The sequence below is a fragment of the Dipodomys ordii genome, unplaced genomic scaffold (genome assembly GCF_000151885.1).
Source record: "Dipodomys ordii isolate 6190 unplaced genomic scaffold, Dord_2.0 Scaffold2, whole genome shotgun sequence".
In the NCBI taxonomy this organism is placed as follows: domain Eukaryota; kingdom Metazoa; phylum Chordata; class Mammalia; order Rodentia; family Heteromyidae; genus Dipodomys; species Dipodomys ordii.
In genome coordinates, this window is record NW_012267218.1 from 33,078,876 (window position 1) to 33,097,320 (window position 18,445).

Genomic DNA, 18,445 nt, shown 5'->3' on the forward strand with positions numbered 1-18,445 from the left:
TAACCCAATACTAATTAGTTCTGCTTGTTGTAGAACTTCATATCAACACAATCACATAATAGGCACTCAGTAAGGTTTGAAACATTATGTAGTTGAAAACCTGAGTTCAATTTTTCTTCTTTTTATTAACTAAGAGTATGCCTTTATATGTTTATTTACTGTTCTATGGATTGGAACATCTGCCTTTACAGTGAACAAAGCTGCTATGAATGCTCTTGTACATGGTACGAATGCAATGGCTTGATTCTTAGTACGTGTTGAATTGTATAAGACACATCTAGGCCTCAAGTACCAGCATTTCACAGAGACTGCTGGGTTTGTGGTTTAATTAATAGCCTTACAACAGCATTGTTTTCTAATAACTTTTGGTTGAAGAAAGTACAGTATGTCAGTTAGGGTTTGGTCAAATTGCAACACTGTGTCGATGACCAGTCTTGATGCCACCTGATGCCATTTAAACCTATTAAACCCATTTCCAAATTGGGACTTGCTTTCTTCTTCTGAAGTTTTAAATATTCATTCCAAGAATTTCCTCTTTGGTATATTTTATTCTAGATAGAATTTTAGAAACACACAATGGAACCAACCTCAACATCATAGCTTTTATGTGTATTGTCACTGTCCACAAACTACATAGTTTGAAATGAAATCCATTTCACAGATAAAGAAACTGAGATCAAGAGAGTTTTAGAAACTGACAGCTTTATCAACAGCAGAACTTGAATTCACACCTCCGTTTGACAGTCTCAGTTTCTCACCACTCCGTTGTACTTCCCTATTTTGGCTGCTACCACTCAGCACACAAAGGACAGACTCCCACTTTGGACTTGAAAAGGCCCTATCTGTGTGATCTTCATCATTCTCTGAATCTCTACCACTTTCCTACAATATCATTCAGACCTTGGCAAATCATAGGAGATTAGGAAAAGCTCTAAAGGGGAAGTTGTCAGTCCAGATCTTAATAAATATGGGGCTATTGTGAAAAACAATGCTGCATTTAGCAAGAGGCTCACTTATTTTTGCCTTCTAAATAGCTCTCACCTGGCTTTGAGCAATGACACAGAACATGGGTTAAGTACCTAATCAATTCTATTACCCAAGGTAATAACTTGCATTGATGGCTTTAATAGTTTACCTAACAAAATATTGACATCCAACAGACACTATGGTCTACAGAAAAGTGCAGGACAAAAACAATTAGGACCTTAAGTCCAGTTGTAGGAGCTGACCCTTTTCTTTCACTTACCTGACTCTTCCTGGCTTCTTCCACATGAGGCCAGGGATATTGATTATTTCAATCATACTACACTGTATTCATGTATCCATCCTTCTCACAATAAGATTTTGGGGCCTATGGTTCACAGGCCTCTGCCTCTTCCAGTCTACTCCCCGTCATTCACATTCATCATAAGCTAGAAATTAACATGTGCCAGACTCTCTTGCAGCTAGCATTCTAGCTACAAATTACGTCCCTCGGACTAGCAGTATTTGCATGAAGTCCAAAAGGCAGAAGAGAAACAGACACTCTCTCTCTGCCTTTGGTTTCAAGCATTTTTTTAATGATATGCAAAAGTTGAGCTAGTTTTCATTCAATGGTCAGTTTCCAACTATCTAGGCTAACAGGCTTGTTGAGGCAGTTGGTATCAGCAGTTAGCTGATGGTGCTTTCCTGATCCCTGGTTTACAGTATGGGGACTATCTTGAGCTCTTCTTTCTAGGGTCACCATTTCACCTGGTAAAATTTTCCTTTGTTGCCATAGATCTGGTTCCTTCACCACCATAACCATGAAATATTTCTTGTGTGCTAGGTACTCTGCTATACCCTTTACATAAGTCCTTTTACTTAAACCCCAAGATCTGGCTCAACAGTAGAGCTGGAAATTCCATCCCAGATCTACCTCCCTCCAAGGGAGGACAAATGTCAAATTGAGGGCCCAGAACAAATGATCAGATTTTAATTGTTCATACATACTGTGTTTCTGAAGTGACATCACTACTTCCTCTTAAATGACACAGATGCACAGGCCAGTCTATTTCATGTCAAGATGCAGCTAGCTATCAGAGAAACCTTCCTTCTAATTAAATAGAAAACCATTAAGAACCCCAGAGGTATTGCTTTGTGAAAACGTGCCTAAGCCATACCAAGACCATTTTTACTAGAAAAATTAAAGAATTAAGATGAAAGCAGGCATGGCTTTCAACTTGCCTCTGGAGGGACTAGAGCTGGGCCAGCAGACATGCACACACACATGCACTTACCAGGAGCTCGGTTGACAGCGAGGTTTCGGAAATGGCTGCCTTTGATCATTTCCACAGATAATCGGCCCGTTGTGGCATTGTAAGACAGCCCCACCAAGAGCTCTGGCGCCCCTCCATGAGACAGGGACTGCGTGGATGAAGCACTATCACTGTGAGAAACCGCAGATGGGCTGAGCGAAGACTCTCCACTCTGGAGGGGAAGAACACAAAGAATCCATTGGCCCATGCCACATTCCTCTCTTAGAGAGAAAGCCGATATTATGTTTGGTGAAATTGTGACCCAATCTCGATGACTGCCAAAGATTACTAATGGGCACTCGGTGTGAATGACAATGTACTGCAGAATACAGCCATGGGTGAGAGCCCTGCATTATTAGCTGACATATTTATTCCAAGAGCTGTCTCCATTCAATACTTTCTCTCTCAAGACAATCAGACAAAGATGTGATTACTAGTGTAAATCAAATCTCCTCAGATCCATGGAGAGCTCATAATAAATTTAATACATTCTGAAATTCCCTCTTGTGTGATTTGTGCCTGAGTGTTTCTATGGAGCCCATCCACTCCAGGCTCGAGTTTTGTTTCGGTTCTCTGCACCCTTTTAATGAATGTGGCAAAACAGGAGGCATTTTGTCTCAGCAATCAAAGGAATGACCTCTAGACATGGATCAGCACAGAACATTTGCCCCAAGTTCTCCTTCTCAAGGTTATTAGGTAAATGCCAGATGCTAAATGTTGTCTCCTGAGGAAATCAATTGCATTAAAAATGAGCACTTTCTCAACCATTTTCCTAAAGGAGCCAACACAGAAAAAGCTGTATATTTCAGTGACCCAGCAGGCAACAGGTGAATACAGGAGAGAGTTCATGCTTGCTGTCATATTTATTCGTGGGTATGCTTCTACTGAGTACTGCCTTTTGCACCAGGAACAGGGGCAGGAAAACAAACCAGAAGGGGGTGCTGATTCTTACTGAGTGGTGCTATGCACATTGCCCAGGTGAGGTAAGCTAGCCAGTCTCCCCAACATACCTCCCCCACCACGAGCAAGTGCAATGGGCTTTGCTTAAACCTTTCTTTTTACTATCTGAAAAAAGTTCCTAAAATGTCTTATCAGGAAGCCAGCAAATAAAGGCTATAAAAGACACCACCAGGTGCAGCGGCTGCCGTCAGAAATCCTCGCTACTTGAGAGGTAGGCATCAGGGGATGGTGGTGCAGGGTGAGCCTGGCATAAAGATTCATGAAATTCCTTCTCAACTGATTGCTGGGCACGGTAGTACACACCTATCATCCCAGTGGCAAAGGGAAGCACAAATAGAATCATAGTCCAGGCCAGTCCAGGCATAAAGCAAGACCCTATCTTGAAAATAAACAACACCAAAAGGGTTCATCAGAGTGGCTCAAGGAGTAGAGTGCCTGCTTAGCCAACATGAGGCCCCGAATTCAAACTGCAGTACCACATAAAAGGGGAGGGAGGGCATCAGATATTCTGGACATTGATAGAGGCAGTGTCTTTCTAATCAAATCATGGACATCTCTTCAGGGCCAGAAACTAGAACACATCTTTAAATTATGGGACTAGGTGGGACTGACGTGTGACAAGGCTCTGCTGTTTAGAAGATGAACTCTTTTCTTCCTTCTAGGGGAGGGTTACCCCCACCATTGTACTTCTATAGACTCTTCTGTGGTGGCACCTGTCACCTGTCTAACCCATTAAATTCTGAATCTGTATCCAGTTCTTGTACCCTGGTGCATAGGCACTGTGGCTTATAAACCTCCCAATCCTAAGTGCATAGCCTCATTTTGGGCATATAATGGTGCTCAACAATAGCTGATGAATAGAAGAAATGCTACCTTCAATGTCTCATCACACTGGCCCCTTCATTCCCTTCCATCTGTGTCCCCTCCACAATGCCCAGGATCTGGGGATAAGAAATGTGGGTGTTCCTAGTCCTAAGTTTTACAGTGTAGCACTTTTTAAAATTTCCCATGGCTTCTATCTGCCATGATTTCAGACATACTTCTGCCAGAGCTTAAGAAAAAGAGGGATCTGAATGTAGATGAGACATGACCTGGATGCAAAGGCAGAGCAGGCAGGCTACCATCAGGAGGCGATTTCTGTAATCCAGTAAAGAACCAGGTGCTGGTTGTATTTGAACACTGAGCCAATAAGATATCAGCTGAAAAACAGAGAAGTCACAGATGAATTCTAAAAGTTTGGCCCTTGCCACCAGAAGGATGAACCTGTCTCTAGAGAAGTCGTGGAAGATAGAAGCTGGGATAGACGCATCTTTAAGAATTCAGTGGGTGTCTTTCTGCTTCCTTTGTCCTTCCTCAAACAACATAAGCCCCTCTCCACCCAATGGCTACCAGGGCCACTTCCTCAACTTCTCAGCTGCTCCATGATACCAGTCTTGTCCCTTCCATTGCTTAATCTCTGTGTTGTACCACCTTGTCATCCCTTCTTCACAAACAGCAACCCCTCAGATCCTCTTTCCTCAACTACTGCAGTTTGCCCATTATCATCCATCTCCACCAGGAATGTTGGAGGTTAGCTGCTCGATTTATTTCTATGTCCACTTGGCCTTTATGGTACTTTTGAATGGAAGACTGACTGGCAATAACTTCATCTTTGCGTGTGGTTTGATGAAAGGTGATCTTCACCCTAGATGACGTGACGCCTAGGGCAAGAGTGGGACTGCTGCCCATCATGTAGACAAAATAGCTCTAGTGCCTCTCCTTAAAACACAGGAGCAAAGCTGGGTGCTGGGGGCTCACAGCTGTGATCCTAGCGACTCAGGGGGCTGAGATCTGAGGATCACAGATCAATGCCAGCTCAGGCAGGAAAGTCTGAGAGACTCTGATCTCCAATTAACCATTAAAAAAGCTGGAAACAGAGCTGTGGCTCAAGTGGTAGGGTACTCACCTTGAGCACAAAGTGCTCAGGCCCTGAGTTCAAGCCCAGAACAAGTACACATAAATAAATAAAAATAAGTACATAATTACAAGTCAATCAATCAATATCTGGGGCAAGTAGAAGAACGAAGTACATAGGTAGAGTCTGACCCTAATAATGGAAGGTCTCAGAAGTGGATGGAGTTCAGTGCTGCTGTTGTAGGCTGCTCTTGCTCATTTGGTAGGGGCTGTGCCTGTCTCTGAGAGTCACTATCATGGTGTTGGGGATGGGAGAGGTAGGACTACTTTTCTACTATCTGGAAAATACAACATCTCTCAGGTTCCTCCAAGTCTTCTACCATACTGCTGCTGTCATATTTTCTAAAATGGACAATGAGTAATCCTAGCTGTTCAGGAAGCTAAGATCTGAGGATCACAGTTCAGTGTCAGCCTACGCAGGTAATTGCATGAGATTCTTATCTCCAATGAACAAAAAATCAGAAGCAGCTCTAGTGGTAGTACACTTTGAGCAGAAAGCTAAGGGACAATGCCCAAGCCTTACGTTCCATCCCCAGTACTTGCATTTTAAAAAAAGGCAACAGACAGGGAATACATCTATCAAACAATCAAGAAGAAAGGCACGAAAGACTCATTGTACCATGAAGTACAAATCATGGCTTATAAGAATGAGGAGAGCCAAATGGAAAATTAAATTAAGGTGTCTGGATCCACGCGCTGAACGTACTAAATCATGGGCTGACAACCCCAGGTCTTCGAATATACCTCATCATTAACAGCACCTTTTAACATACTCACACTTAGATTACTTCTTGGCTCCAGAACCAAAGTCACTTTCATTTCTCCTTCTTGGTGCAAGTGGCTGAGATAGAACAGCTTCTCTCCCATCATTCTCTCTCGGGTCATCTTCCGAGCAGCATAGAGGCGGAAGCGGACAGCACAGGCAGCCACATCTCTGGGCTCCAGCTTGGCAAAGGTGATCTTCTCCTTGAAGACAGGGTTGGGTCCTCTCTGTATGCTCGTCCTGCCCCTCTGTTTCTTACTCGGCAGCAACACAACATGAACTTGCCAGGAGTTGACACCACTTCGGTCCTTATCTGGGAGGCCCTGTGCTCTCACAATGGTTACTGTGAGCTTCTGGGTCACAGCTCTATATTCAAAGATGACATCGAGGTCACCGCACTTCGAGATGGGCTCCAAGATCCTGGATGGCACCTGCAGACTGGACCCATCCTGCTCCTGTTGCAGGCAGAGAAAACAATTAGGAATAGAAATGATGATACCTAATTGCATTCTGGCAAGTCGGTGCCCACTGGTGCATCTTCAGAACCCATGCTTTCTGACTGACTGCCAGTACATAACCTTCTATATTAGGGAGGTCTGCATACGGATCTTTCTCCATCCGATTGTGAATTCTTGGAGGGCACAGTACCTGACATATGGCGAACTTCAGAAAGGGTTTTGGAATGAATAAATAAAGCTCTTGTATTTTGGAAAGTGTTTTCATACATACAAACTCACAAAAGGCACAACTGCCCACTAACACTGAGATATTGGGTCTAAATTAAGTCAACCATGCAACTGAGCACCAGGTGACTTTTCCTTGAGTCCCTAGAAGAAATGGTTAAGCCTGGGGCAGTTCTCTGCAGACCATAACCTCCACAAAAATGAAAACCATGGACAAGTGATGTTCCAGTGTATTTTCAAATCTTTCTGGGAGAAAAAGAGCTGAGCTTACCAAACTTCACTGTGGGCCTGAATGAATCATTCATGGATGATGATTTGCTACCTCTTGGGAGGGTCCTGGATTCTATATTTCTAAGATGCTTTCAAGGAATGTTGGCCTTGGGTCACATTTTTGAAAAGCAAGGATTAAGGATGGCCACACTAGAAAGAGAATAGCTAGACTGAAATCTTAACCATACCACCAGCTAGCTTTTGGAGCCCTGGCCAAAACCCAGCTTCTATATCATCTAGCTGCAATGTTCACATTAATACATATCTGCCTGACGGAGTGATGCTGTGATGTTGTAATAGGTGTGAAAGTAACTGCTTCAGACTGCACATTATTTCCACCAGTGGCCTGAGGCCACTTCCAAACACGCTCCCCTCCCTTTATATTGACCATGGACTTCACTTGTATTCTCCAAGAAATGCCCTCACTGGGGAAATTGAGATGAACTGCATTTACTATAGTAAACCACCCCATCAAAAATTTACAAATCAAGGCGAGATTCCTGCCTGTAACTGACAGGTCTCAGACTCACTCTTTTCATTAGTTCTTATTTGCATAATTGAGCACAGGACTTTGTTAATTCAGAGATCACTTCACAAATTATAATAAATTGCCTCAAGATGTACTTTGTTGGCCAGTGCAACCATCTCACCAAGACCAAGGGGAAACATGCAATCAAATGGAAGCAAACATGCTTAAGAAACCCAGGTCTACCATTTTCTAGTTCTATGACATTGGACAAATTATCTAATCCTTTCCACATTCTGTTTTTCTCAGTAGTAAAGTGGCAATGATACCTACTCCACAGAAATGATGTGAAAAGTAAAAGATTTGACATACACTAGACACCTAATAAATGCCCTTCCCTTTTAAGATTCAAATTAGCCTGCCAAGAAAAATTCAGATTTCTTGTAAAATAAGAAAGCTCCTTCTATCCTTTCCTCTGAGCATGCAATCATGTATGAGCATTGCTATTCAGAGGTTCTTAGATTCAAGTGATAAAAGTGGTTGCTATGACAACTTCTGAATACAACTGACTAGTGTAGATATAATATTAGAAGCAAGTCTCTAAGGAGTTAGACCAACTCAAAACTCAAGTCAGAATCTTCTCTCCAACTCCTTTATCTCTTTTTAAAATTCACATCTCTTTCAGCCTATTGCTTGCCTACATATGAATAATAATAACAGATATCTATGAAGCTGTTCTTTAGGTCAGGTACCATGTTACATCCATTCGAGTCTACAAAAACCAGCTATTACACATACCATATCGTCTTGGCCTCATGTCTGGTTCCATCTTCTCTTATAGGCACAGCTTGTCTGTTCTAAGTAGCTACAGCCTGACACAACCCAATAACTTCTTACTTCCTGCTCATAAAAATATAATTGCCAACTGGCATCATGGCCTGTTGATTACAGGACTCAGAAAGCCATAGAACCCTGCTTACCACCGTGTATATAAAATTCAGAGAGTGCCATAAACTTTTCTCCCATTGGGAAGATGTGAAGAAATGGGATTACATAACATTTTTGCATGTGGGACACAAGCAAGTTCTCGTGTGGAGTGATGGTCATCTCCATGGTAGATGCTTCAAGTGGAACATCCTTCCTCTCTCCCCCTCCTTCTGCACTCTTGTTCTCTGAGATTACACTCTTCCATAGAGTAGGTAACAAAGGACTTTCCTTGGGCTCTGCCTTATTGGGTAACCCAGCTAAGAAGCACCATCATTTTTTCCCTCCCCCCTCACATTTTTTTTTGGCAGAACTAGGGTTTCAAATCAGGGCTAAGTCCTTGCTAGGGAGGTATTCTACCACTTGAACCATTCCACCAGCCAAGCAATATCATCTTCCAAAATACTTACATCAACATAATGAAGAGACTTTAATTCATTTCATGCAAAAGGAAAGTAAACCTAAGAAAAGCTAAATAATGAACATCCTCTCTCCTTGTAAGCCAATGATTCGTGCCTAACCCGGAGTCTTCAAGTGTCATATTCTGACAGTCTGAATGAAATGCAGAATCCTCAAAATCCCAGACCTTATGGGGAGCCATAAGGTCTTCCTTCTTCTCCCCAAATCTTTCACCATAGGTACTTATATGTATATCGGGACTATTAGATGAAGAAGAAAGAAGAGGAATGATGATGGAACGTAGAAACTACACCACTATCGATTTCATAGTCTTTTAGATTTCTGCTCTTAATACTGGGTAAGAGTTCCTAGTTGTTGTTGTTTTCACCAACTTCAATGCCAAGGTTAAAAATGTCCTAATTAGCAAGGATCTCACCATATGTCTACTAGGCTATCTTCAGATAAATGTGCTCACTCTATCTGCTGGTGTCTGGAGAATCCTGGGCAGAGTTCTGTCCTAAGAACTCTGAATAAACCACAGTTCCAGGCTATAAGGCAGCTTCTGGAATGAGCCAGTCCAAGTTGTGGCCCAAGAAAAGTGGGGTTTTGCAGCCCTTTCCTGGGCTGAATTTATTTTCAGAGCAATTAATTATTTCAACACACATTGCCTATCAGCAGGTAACTAAAGGAGTACCCTCATGTGGGTACTGTTAATACCTCTAATCCGTTTGACCTTCCTGCAAGGTAAAAATCTCTTCATTCTTATCCCCATTTGGCAGATTTTAATTAACTTCTCAAGGCCAACCAATTAATCAGTGGAAAGTAGAGATGAAAAGTGGGACACCTGTCTCCGTGTGCGCTGGGAATCGCCAGACACCCTCCCATTGTCTTCCCTGCCAAGCCCTAGGTCTGCAGGAAGAGGTATGTGGCCTTTGCCAGCAGAGAAAACAGCCCTGGAAAATCCATCAGCATAGCAGGGAGTCATACCCCATACCGGGTTTTCTTCAGAGAAAAAATAAATGATTCTGTGAGCACTAATATCCTGGGTTGTTTTATTTTCTTTTCCCTTGAAGGTAGAACTACTTGCATCAAATTGTCAAAATCCATGTAGGTTTAAAGATTTTCTATCAAACTGAAAAGCCTTTCTGTTTTAGTAAGATAGTGTTGATGTCACCATGTGGCCTAAAGTAAACAGACCCACAATCTGTTCCAGATACCAGATACACGGAGGAAGACAAGGTTCTTAACACAGCCAAGAGGCAAATAAATCAATGCTTAAAAGGCAAGCTAAGCCTGCAGAGCAGGCAGTTACGGGAACTGCCTCCAATTTGGATTTGAAGTTCTACTGTAGAAGCACCAAATTACAGTTTTGTCTCAAAATAGATAGGAGGTTGAATGGAGCACACAGAGATGTCTGGGTATTTTTGGAGTCTGAGAACATTTAGTCCCCTGAACACAATCTTCTATTAAAGCACTTGGAGGCAGGTAAACTGGCAGGGGGTGGAGGGAAGGAGAATGAGGTGGAGAGGCCTTTCTAAGCCTAATGGCACAATTACCAAGGAGCTACAGTATCGGTAGGCAAGTGGACAGCTCTGCTTTGTTTTTGTGGTAGGGGAGCCCAAAAGAGTATTTTTAAATATGACATGGGGCCTGACACAACTCTTAACAATAAAGCAATGAAGAAACTCTCTCTCTCTCTCACTCTCTCTCTCTGTCTCTCTCTCTCTCTTTCATTTTTTTTTTACTTTTTTTTTATTTTTATTTTTTGGGTGCGGTCATGGGGCCTGAACTCTGGGCACTGTCCCTCAGCTCTTCAGCTCAAGGTTAGCGCTCTACCACTTGAGCCATAGTAACACTTCCAGCTTTTTTCTTTTTGAACCCAGGGCCTCATGCATGCAAGGCAAGCACTCTACCACTAAGCCACCTTCCCAGCCCCTTATTTATTTTTTTTATAGCAGAATTGGGACTGGAACTCAGGGCCTTACACTCTTGGCTTGTTTGGCTCCAAGGCTTAGAGCTCTACCACTAGGAGATTAAGACTTGTAAACTCACCTTCTCTGGCTGATTTTCATCCCCATGATCCTAAGATCTCAGCCTCCCTGAATAACTAGGATTACAGACATGAGCCCAGCCCTCTCTTTCTTTTTAACAAAGGTGATAAGATTGATGTCTTTGGGAGCCTGTAGAGGAAAGACAGCTTTTAACAAGCTACAACCCATAGATCCACACCCTAGTTCTGGCTCTCAACAGAAACAGCACACAGAAGCACACACACTAGCCCATGCCCTTCCCCATGCCCTGCCAGAATATCCTAAAGCCCTGGAACATGATTTCTTGCCGTTTTGTTATATTTCCCTGAGTATTTCATGTGTCTGTATGACCACTCTGGTCCTCTGAAGAGTTTCAGCCCACTTGCTCTCTTAGGCTTGTGCTAATCAAGTCTATTCACCTCTATCTCCACAATTGATATCACTTCAAAGTTTTGTATACTTATATGACTTATTTCATCAAACAGAATTTCAGATTAGTCATTAAGCACCAGAATTCAGCACTTGGAATGTCTTGGGATCATTATAGGAAGAATGGATCCAATGAAGAATAATCAACATGTTGATACAATCAATCCTTATCATGGTCCCTGGAGTCTCTACTGCCATTATCACCTACACTCTTATCTTTGGAAAGTCAGACATAATATAGACCAGCTTTAGTGAGAAGAGAATCTTGTTGATATATTACAAAAAGCATCATCAATGGCCAGGAGGTCATTACAGATTAATGCCATCAGTTAAACCTTCAATTTGATTCATAGCTAACAAATACATAAAAAATGCAAAATCCTTATTATAATACATGTAGACTTTCTTTAGTAGGCCATTGCCTTTTAGTTAAACTCTCAAATGATTTTTCTTTCAATCACAACTCAAGATGTGGGGTAAATCTGGGTACTGGTGGCTCACACTTGTAATCTTAGCTACTCAAAAGGTTTGAAACCAGCCCAGAAAGAAAAGTCCATGTGACTCATATCTCCAATTAACCACTAAAAAGCTGGAAATGGAGCTGTGGCTCAATTAGTAGAGCACCAGCCATGAGCAAAAAATGCTAAGGAACAGTGCCTAGGCTCTGAGTTCAAGCACCAGTATCAGCACAGAAAAAAAAAAAAACTGGAGTAAATAAAACAGACAATGACCTCCACTTCCCATGAAGGAAACATACCAGCCTTATGAAAGAACCAAAAGGTCTTTTATATAAAAATAAGCCTGGAAGGGTCCATTCTGTCATCATTCTTCATTTCTTTTCTTAGCATTCCCTGCCCACCCCCCTTATAAGCATAAGAGCTTTGATCATACCAACAAAAATTTAGTTCAAGTAAAAGATGGGTAGTAAAAGTAAAAGTTCAAGTAAAAGATGCTTTCTTGGTGGGGATAGATGGAAGGGAAGGAGACGAGATGGGTACACACTATTAAAGCAAAGAAAACAGAATCTTGCCTCTGGACTCCACACAGAGGAGCTGTCTGTGGCGTAGGAATCCTCGAAGCCCCGGTTGTTAAAGGTGGTTTCCACCTCCAAGCTGCCATTGGTAGACTGTCGATGGAGGTTTCGAGCCACACTAGTATCTTGGTGAGAGGATCCATGGGCTCTAATCTCCCCGCTCTTGCATGGGGACTGCGAGGGAGTAGAGATGGGGTGATCTTCATAAGATGTTATCTCAGAATAACTCAGTTGGTTGGCACCATCCAAGTCTAAATTGGCAACAAGAAAACCATTGCAAATACGTTACATTTTTTTCTCTGTTGTTTTTATTTTTTAAATAAGTTTTTTATTGTGAAAATACTGGATCGAGGGGTTACAGTTACATGAACAAGGCAATGAATACATTTCTTATCCAGCATGGTTGCCTCCTCCTTTGTTTTTCCCCTACCATCCCTGCCCTCCCACCTCCACGACTACATTCCCCTCTACCCGCCTCCCTGCCTAAATTGTAAAGTTCATTTTTCAACATAGTGTCTTGTACATCTCATTGTTACAACGGGTCAACCTGTATCCCTATTTAAACATTTGGTTTTTTCCCTTCCCCTCCCCAAATTATACTGACATCAAATACAGTGAAAACAGAGGTTACTCCATGGGGAGGAACATACAAAACAACAAAAAAAAAATCACATGGTACCTTATAAATATGTTAGAAACAACAGCAAGCAAGAAAAAAACACTTGTGTCCCTATCTTGAGGTTCATTTCACTTAACTTCATCTTATCTGGTCATACATACATAGCTTTTGACCTGTTCTACTTGTTCCAGATATATACTATCCTAGTTAGAATGGTATAAACAAGAACTCTAATATCAACAGATGCTGGAGGGGATGTGGACAGAAGGGAACCCTACTGCATTGTTGGAGGGAGTGTAAATTTGTTCAACCTCTCTGCAAAGCAGTATGGAGGTTCCTCAAAAGACTATACAATAGAGCTCTCCTATGACCCAGCAATACCACATTTGGGCATTTACCAGCACAACTATGTTTATTGCAGCATTATTTACCATAGCTAAGATATGGAACCAATCCAGATGGCCCTCAGTAGATGAATGGATCAAGAAAATGTGGTATATAGACACAATGGAATTCTATGCCTCCATCAGAAAGAATGACATCACCCCATTTGTTAGGACATGGAAAGACTTGGAAAAAATTATATTAAGTGAAGTAAGCCAGGCCCAAAGAAACATAGGTCCCATGCGTCACGTTTTTATGCCTATTTTTTTTACCTAGCAAAACTGAGCAACTGCAACTACAATGACTAAAAGTACAGAAACAAAACCCCCATGAATAATACTTGCAGAAACAATTCTACCCATGGTCTGTATAATCAAAAAGACAGTTAGCTCATCATGTAGTATATAAGTAGGCTTAATGCTTCTTAATAATATGACTTAAAATGGATATATTTTAAAAGAATAAAATAACCTTAGCATTCTGCTGGAGCTGATAACCACAAGATGTCTACAAAGCAAATACAGTAGTCTAAGGTGGATTGCACAGGTCTCCTGACTCTTATCTGACTCGCCGCTCTTCCTTCTCTCTTCTACACTCACTATATTACCCTCTGCTCAAGATCCTCAGTGGGAGCCAAGTGTTGGTGGCACAGGCCTGTAATTCCAGAGGACTGGGATTTCCAGGCTATCCTGGGTTACAGGATATGATTCTATCTTTGCAAAAAGGAAACTGACAAAGGTTCCAATGTCCTCTTAGTTAAAAAAAAAATAAAAGGTTCTCTAATAGATCCATTGGATTGAATGCTGGACTTGGATTCAGATGATCGTGGTTTAAATTCTATCTCTACCTTAAGAATCTGAACAATAATCATACTCTTGGAACCTTTATTTCTTTGTAAAAAATACAATGATATGCAGCCACCATAAGGTCATTGCAGAAACATGAGTATTATCTATCCCTGCCTCCTTCCTTTCCCTCGCCCTTCCCTCCATCCCCACCTCTAATTCTGTTTATCTCATGCCTCTTATCTAGGTGGCCCTCAGACAATATCCATCTCCCAGGTTTCTACCTACACACCCAAAGAACAGCTAAGATGTCTTCCCTGTTTGGCTCTTAGTCCCTTCTGGCAGTCCCCATCCAAGGATAGGAGAGTATTAGAGATTCAGATAGACTGACCGAGTGGATGGCAAAGTGGGGTATGATAAATTCAGCTCTTATGTACTCATTCATGGCAGTAATTATTTCCTCCATTAGACTTGCAGGCTCAGCTTCAACATATGCTTCTGGAAGGCACTAAGTACACGTCTATGACCTCGTCTTCATCTGCTGTAGCTTCCCACTGAACCTTTGAATAGCTTTAAGCTGTAGGCAGGTTACCAAATATTTCAAGTATCCAGGTGTGCGGCAACATGGAATGTTGGTGACAGGGTTAACCATCGAGTACAAGATGCATACAGAGGAAAAAATGCACTTATAATATATAGCATCATCTGTGCAGTATATCACCTGTGCAGTATATAGCGTCACTTGTGCAATATATACTTGTGCAGACCACAGAAAAAACATTTTCATGCACACGTGATCCTGGGACACAACCTTAGTAGACTACTCATTTGAGATTTTGCACACATACACACACACACACATACACACAACCAAGCCATTGAAAACAATCTCCTTATCTGTTTTGTTATTCTTAAATATTTAGTTCAATCTTCTTGGAAATATTTTTGCTGGACACCACAAAATTTTTACATTCACATTTCCAGTTATTTGGCAAATACACTTTTAAAAGGCCACAGAAAATGACAAAATGAGGAAAAGCTCCACTTGCAAAAACCTACAACACGAAGCAGAATTTTCTTTTAAGTCTCTAATTAGCACACCCATTCCTCAAATCATGAACAGTAAAATGTCCTATTAAACAGTGGGTCATCTATCAATGTGGGTAGTACCCAGCAGGGTTTCAGCACAAAATCTAACTTTGCCAAGAAATTACACCCATAAAATTGTCTTGAGGCTTTAACTCCTATGGTGATAATACCTAGATCAGTAATAAGAGAAATTTCAACAGCTACTTTAAGCCATGAAACATTATTCATAACTGAAAAACAGAAGTACTATATTAATGGAGCAAACCATTTTCTGTGACAGGCAGGCAATGAATGAATTAGGTAGGCAACCTGGATTATCAGTTGCAAGGTTGGGGTTTCAAAAGAAAAAGGTGATTTGACTTTCCCTATAGCAGTTTACCTATGCCTTTAGATGAATAAAGATAGTGCTCTTAAACACATATCTACAAGTAATGGCCTCTTGTCAGAGAAATGTATCCTAGCTTCTTAGAAATTACAGGTCATAATTCTGTCACATCAACTGCATTTAGTTGCTCAGAGAAATTCTTCAACGTGTTTAGCTTACAGTACACTTCAATGAAAAGAGGCCTTGCTATCAAATCACTTCCTTATCCCTACTCTTAATCCTCAAGCACCACCAACCAGCCATGTGTAAAGATTTCTTTCTACTTTTTATCTATGGTAGTCAGTTTTATGAGTCATCTTAGCTGGGCTAGAAGTGTCAAGTACACAATTAAACACTAACAGGACTTGATGAAGAAGCATTTTGTAATTAGAGTTGATAGTGGGTTTCAAGGAGATTTTTCATATGTATGTTTTCATATAGATATATACGTGTGTATATATATATGTATATGTGTGTGTGTGTATATATATATATATATATATACTGGTTCTATTTCTCTGGTTGAACCATGATTAAAATATCATTTGAAGTAAAACTAAGTTCAGATTCTAGGGATAACTGTACTGAACTTTTGAACTCAGGACCTCATGCTTGCCAAGCAAGTTGTCTACCACTTGAGCTCCACCCCTACCTCCAGCCCTTTTATCTTTAGCTGTGTTTCTATGTCTCATGCTTTTTGCCCAGGTGGGCCTCAAACTATAATTCTCCTGCCTGTATCTCCTGTGTAGCTGGATTACATGTGTGTCAATATGCCTGGCTTGGCTTTTAAGTCTTCGTAACATTTTTTTTCCTGGGATGGCCTCAAATTCTGATGCTATTTCTTCCTTCCAAGGAGCTGGAATTACAGGACTGAACCACTGTGCCCAGATAAGCTGTTTTTTCATTTACCAAGAAAATAAATACCTACGATTTATGAATCATCTTAAGGATTACTACTTAGAAATTACTTCTGAAAAAATAAAAATAAAAAAGCTCTATGAGTAGACTAGTCGACCTTTCACCCCACGGACCTGGTACTCACCCTGCAGTTCAGCTTACACCAAACTCACCACAACTTTACCAGGAATGCAGATACATAGACAAGTTTAATAATACTAAGTCACATTCATAGGACAAAAGAGCCTCATGCCTAGCACATCTTTTAAATAACATCACCAATGACTCTAGAATGCAATCACTAAAAGTAAAACATGGGACAACCTGCTGAGTACTGATGCCTCATGCCTGAATCTTAGCAACTCAGAAGCCTGAGATCTGAGGATCTTAATTCAAAGTCATCCTGGGCAGAAACATCCATGGGACTCTTATGTCCCATTAACCATCAGAAAGTGAGAAGAGAAAGCATAGCTCAAGTAACCACTAGCTTTGAGTGAAAAAGCTAAGGAAGAGAGCATAGGCCTTGAGTTCAACAGTACACTTGTAGTTCATTCATGGTTCAGATTTTTCTTGGAGTTAGCCTCTTAATTTCAGTTTTCAACACTTGGGTTATATTTAAAAGTGGCAGAATTACAATTAAACCATCTTTAAGAAAAAAAAACAAACCAGTAGTTATAGTAGAATAAAATAGCTAATGGACAACAGTCCAAAAATAAATCAAGCTTCTCTAGGATTGATTTATAATCTTTTCATTATGCTTTGCTGCTGAACTAAACCTACAGATATTAAGATAAACAAAAGGACACAGCAAGGGGAAAATATCAAGCAATAAAAATGACATTCATATTTCCATGCTGTTTGGCAGCTTAAAATTTAATCTGAAAATCCTACTGGTTGTCTTCAAAACTTACAGGTAATCGGTTCAATGTTATAGATCCTTCCCTCTGTCCAGTAGAGAAAAACATTTTTACCTTCTCTAAAACTATCTGTCAAAAATTCAGAATTGCCAGTTAGGACAAGAGATAAGTTATTGCTACTTCCAGGAAGCGTGAGGGTGGGGTGGTTGTCACAGCTCTAAGAACCTCAGCCATTTGTGTAAATCAGGCTTCTGGGAAATGGGGCCATTAGCTTTAGAATTAAACCAGAGACTCACAGGGAATCAACTGCTATTAACTTTCATTAGCTAACATTTGCCCTCTTTGTGGAGAGAAAGATGCCATGCTATAACACCAGGGAAAGAGAAACACCAAGAGAGGGACTGAGGAAGTAGCAGAGGATCCACAAATATCAATATTGTGGTTTGGTTACACAGGCTGATATTTAATAGCTTACCTTAGGCTAAGAAGAATAGCTATAAAGAATGTTGTGCTGGCTATGTCAATAGTCAAGCTACCATGATGGATTGCAAGTTTTCCCTACAGAAAACAGAGGTCATTTGCTAACTCTGCTTTTATTTTTCCTTTGTTCTTTTTTCTTCCTGTACTTTTTTTTTCCTTTTGTTGGTCATGGGGGCTTGAACTCAGGGCCTGGGCACTGCCCCTGAGCAGTTTTTGCTCAAGGCTAGCATTTTACCACTTTGCGTGGTTAATTATAAGTAAGAATCTCACAGGAATATTTCTGCCTGGGCTGGCTTCAAACCATGATCCCCAGATCTCAGCCTGCTGAGTAGCTGGGATTACAGGCATGAGCCACCGATGCCTCGCCCTGTCCTGTTTTTAACATCAAATCAAATATTCTTCTCTTTTATATGCTCTCATTTTATGTGCTGTTTTTTCTTTCTTTCTAGTGTTGAGTACAACACTATTTACTATTAGACCCTTATTGGTATGAGTATCCACATACTCAAAAGGAAAAAAGTAAAAGATTGGAGAACTCAGATCTCTGAAACCAGCCATGAAAGTGGATGGGTTGACATGTTCGCTTGGTTTTTATTTTATTTTTTATTTTTTTTATTGTGAGAATACTGTACAGAGGAGTTACAATTACATGGGCAAGATAACGAGTACATTTCTTATCAAGCATTGTTGCCTCCTCTTTGTTTCCCTTCCTATACTCCCCCCC

At 41.0% G+C, this 18,445-nt stretch overlaps 1 protein-coding gene across 1 annotated transcript in view; it reads right to left on the reverse strand.

Annotated features, from left to right (window-relative positions):
- Syt16 (synaptotagmin XVI) overlaps window positions 1-18,445 on the reverse strand; it is a 93,463-nt gene that overhangs the window by 14,066 nt on the left and 60,952 nt on the right. The window contains exons 3-5 of the mRNA XM_013014814.1: window positions 12,244-12,497; window positions 5,967-6,407; window positions 2,259-2,448 (exon numbers count right to left, since the gene is read on the reverse strand). Of these exons, the coding sequence (XP_012870268.1) occupies window positions 2,259-2,448; window positions 5,967-6,407; window positions 12,244-12,497 (885 nt within the window). The remainder of the gene's footprint in view (window positions 1-2,258; window positions 2,449-5,966; window positions 6,408-12,243; window positions 12,498-18,445) is intronic.